The sequence below is a fragment of the Apteryx rowi genome, unplaced genomic scaffold (assembly GCF_003343035.1).
Source record: "Apteryx rowi isolate R43461 unplaced genomic scaffold, aptRow1 scaffold_375, whole genome shotgun sequence".
Classification (NCBI taxonomy): Eukaryota; Metazoa; Chordata; class Aves; order Apterygiformes; family Apterygidae; genus Apteryx; species Apteryx rowi.
Window position 1 is genome coordinate 266986 of NW_020450252.1, and position 2414 is coordinate 269399.

General features: G+C 56.3%; 1 protein-coding gene across 1 annotated transcript; it reads left to right on the forward strand.

Moving 5' to 3' along the window:
• The first annotated feature begins 1 nt into the window (after position 1).
• SOX14 (SRY-box 14) lies at positions 2-731 on the forward strand. Its single transcript, XM_026073716.1, has one exon. The coding sequence runs from the start codon at positions 2-4 to the stop codon at positions 722-724; it is 723 nt and encodes a 240-aa protein (XP_025929501.1). The 3' UTR covers positions 725-731.
• Positions 732-2414: the final 1683 nt, after the last annotated feature.

Below are 2414 nucleotides of genomic sequence, written 5' to 3' on the forward strand. Positions count from 1 at the left end.
CATGTCCAAGCCCAGCGACCACATCAAGCGCCCCATGAACGCCTTCATGGTGTGGTCCCGCGGCCAGCGGCGCAAGATGGCCCAGGAGAACCCCAAAATGCACAACTCGGAGATTAGTAAGCGGCTGGGCGCGGAGTGGAAGTTGCTCTCCGAGGCGGAGAAGCGCCCCTACATCGACGAAGCCAAGAGGCTGCGGGCGCAGCACATGAAGGAGCATCCCGACTACAAGTATAGACCCCGGCGCAAGCCGAAGAACCTGCTCAAAAAGGACAGGTATGTCTTCCCTTTGCCTTACCTCGGGGAAACCGATCCCTTAAAGGCCGCCGGGCTTCCCGTGGGGGCCACTGACTCTCTGCTGAGCTCCCCGGAGAAGGCCAGGGCTTTCCTGCCTCCCACCTCAGCACCTTACTCCTTACTTGACCCCAGCCAGTTCAGCTCCAGCGCCATTCAGAAGATGACTGAGGTTCCTCACACCTTAGCCACCAGCACCCTGCCCTACGCCTCCACCTTGGGATACCAGAACGGGGCGTTTGGCAGCTTGAGCTGTCCCAGCCAACACACCCATACTCACCCCTCGCCAACTAACCCGGGCTATGTCGTGCCATGTAACTGTACAGCTTGGTCGGCTTCCAGTTTGCAGCCTCCAGTTGCCTACATATTATTCCCGGGCATGACCAAGACTGGGATAGACCCCTATTCTTCAGCACATGCGACTGCTATGTAACACCCACCCACACCCCCACAGGCGTCCCCCCCCGAGCGAGCCTCGGGTTGCAGCCGGAACTGGGATTCATTCATGTGCATGTACATAAAACCTGCAGAAGCGAAATGCCACCCGGAGCGGGACTCTGCTGCCCGTGCGCCGTGCTGGGACGCACACGGACACTTCCTCGGGGACTCGGAGACGCTCTCGCTCAAACGCAGCACTCGCACTGAGAGTCGTCTCCAGGCTCGGGGGGGAATCTGCAATCGCAGGGTCAGATAGGAGCCCGCAACTTGTGAGAGTTGTAAATGTGTTCAAAAAAAGCAAACCTTGAACTGCCCTTTTGGGACGGAAGCGAAAAAAAAAAAAGAGAGAGAGAGAGAGGCGGTTTCGATTTTTATTTATTCTCTTAATGTATATGAGTTCTCTAGGGTCTCATGTCACTTGGACTTGACTTCGGGAAGTCCCGGTCTTATTATGATTTTTTTCCTTTTGCACATTAAAAGACGAGATCAACTGTGTTATATATATAAATATATATATATTTTGCCACTACGCACTACTAGGTAAAATTGCTTTTCATGTCAGAAAAAGGCTCTTCAAAGTTAAAAAGCAAAAAAAGAGGGGGAGAAACATTTATATTTAAAACATATGATAGTGTTTGCTTAATTTAAAACAGATAGTCCTTAAATTTGTGTGATCCAGTGAGACTAGATCTAAGTTTACTTTAGACAGAGCGTCAGGTATGAAGTCAGGCAGTAGAATTGTAAAAAAAAAAAAAATAATACTAATAATACTAATAATAATAACTAAAAAACGAATAAAAATGATGGTCATTTAAATATGTTTTCACAATGTCTTGGGAAAAAAAATTGTATCCGGCAGGATTTTACCTCGTTAAATCTTTTCATTTGTTGAACAAAGACATTTTGAATAAAGACAATCTGTCATTAAACGAGGCAACTACGTGGTGTAAATACCGTGCCCCGGTTTACGAGCTCCCCGCCTCGCACCGAGGCCGGAGACGCCGCCGCGGCGGGGCAGCTGGCCTCCCCGACGGGGCGCTCCGGGCCGGGCCGGGCCCTTCCCCGGCGGGGCGTACCGGCCCGGGCAGGGTCGTTCCCCGACGGGGCGCACCGGGCCGGACCCTGCCCCGACGGGACGTACGGGGCCAGGCAGGGCCCTTCCCCGACGGGGCGTACTGGGCCGGGCCCTTCCCCGACGGGGCGTACCGGGCGGGGTCGGGCCCTTCCCTGGCGTCCCCCCGCAGCCGGCCTCCCCGTCGGGGCTCGGGCTCGGTTTGAACCCGGAGAGGGAGCTCGGCGGCGGGGAAACCCGACTGCGCTTCCCCGGCTTGGGAAAACTTCCTGAGCGGCGCGTCCGAAAAGCGGGGGGAGCCCGGGCTGGGGCCGGGCCAGGCGGGCGAGGAGGGGCCGGTGGCTGCCGCGGCAAGAGCCGGGGGTGCCCCCCGCCGCCCCGGTCCCTCTCCCCGTCGGGGAACTGGCCTCTGCAAAGTTGCCTCCGCGGCGTTGAAGTTTTCCCGGTGCGAGGAGAGACTTGCGAGGATGGGGCCGGTGCGGAGGGTGAACGAGCGTCTTGTCCCAACAATTAGCGGTGTTTGGTGTCCGGAGCGATCGGCGGTGTTTGGGGCGCTATTCATCAGGGCCCTTTGTGAAGGGAGGGAGTCTCATTAGAGAGCGGGAGAGGTGCG

Excerpts from the sequence above, each read along its gene's own strand:
- SOX14 (XM_026073716.1), top strand. The coding sequence starts at position 2 with ATGTCCAAGCCCAGCGACCACATCAAGCGCCCCATGAACGCCTTCATG.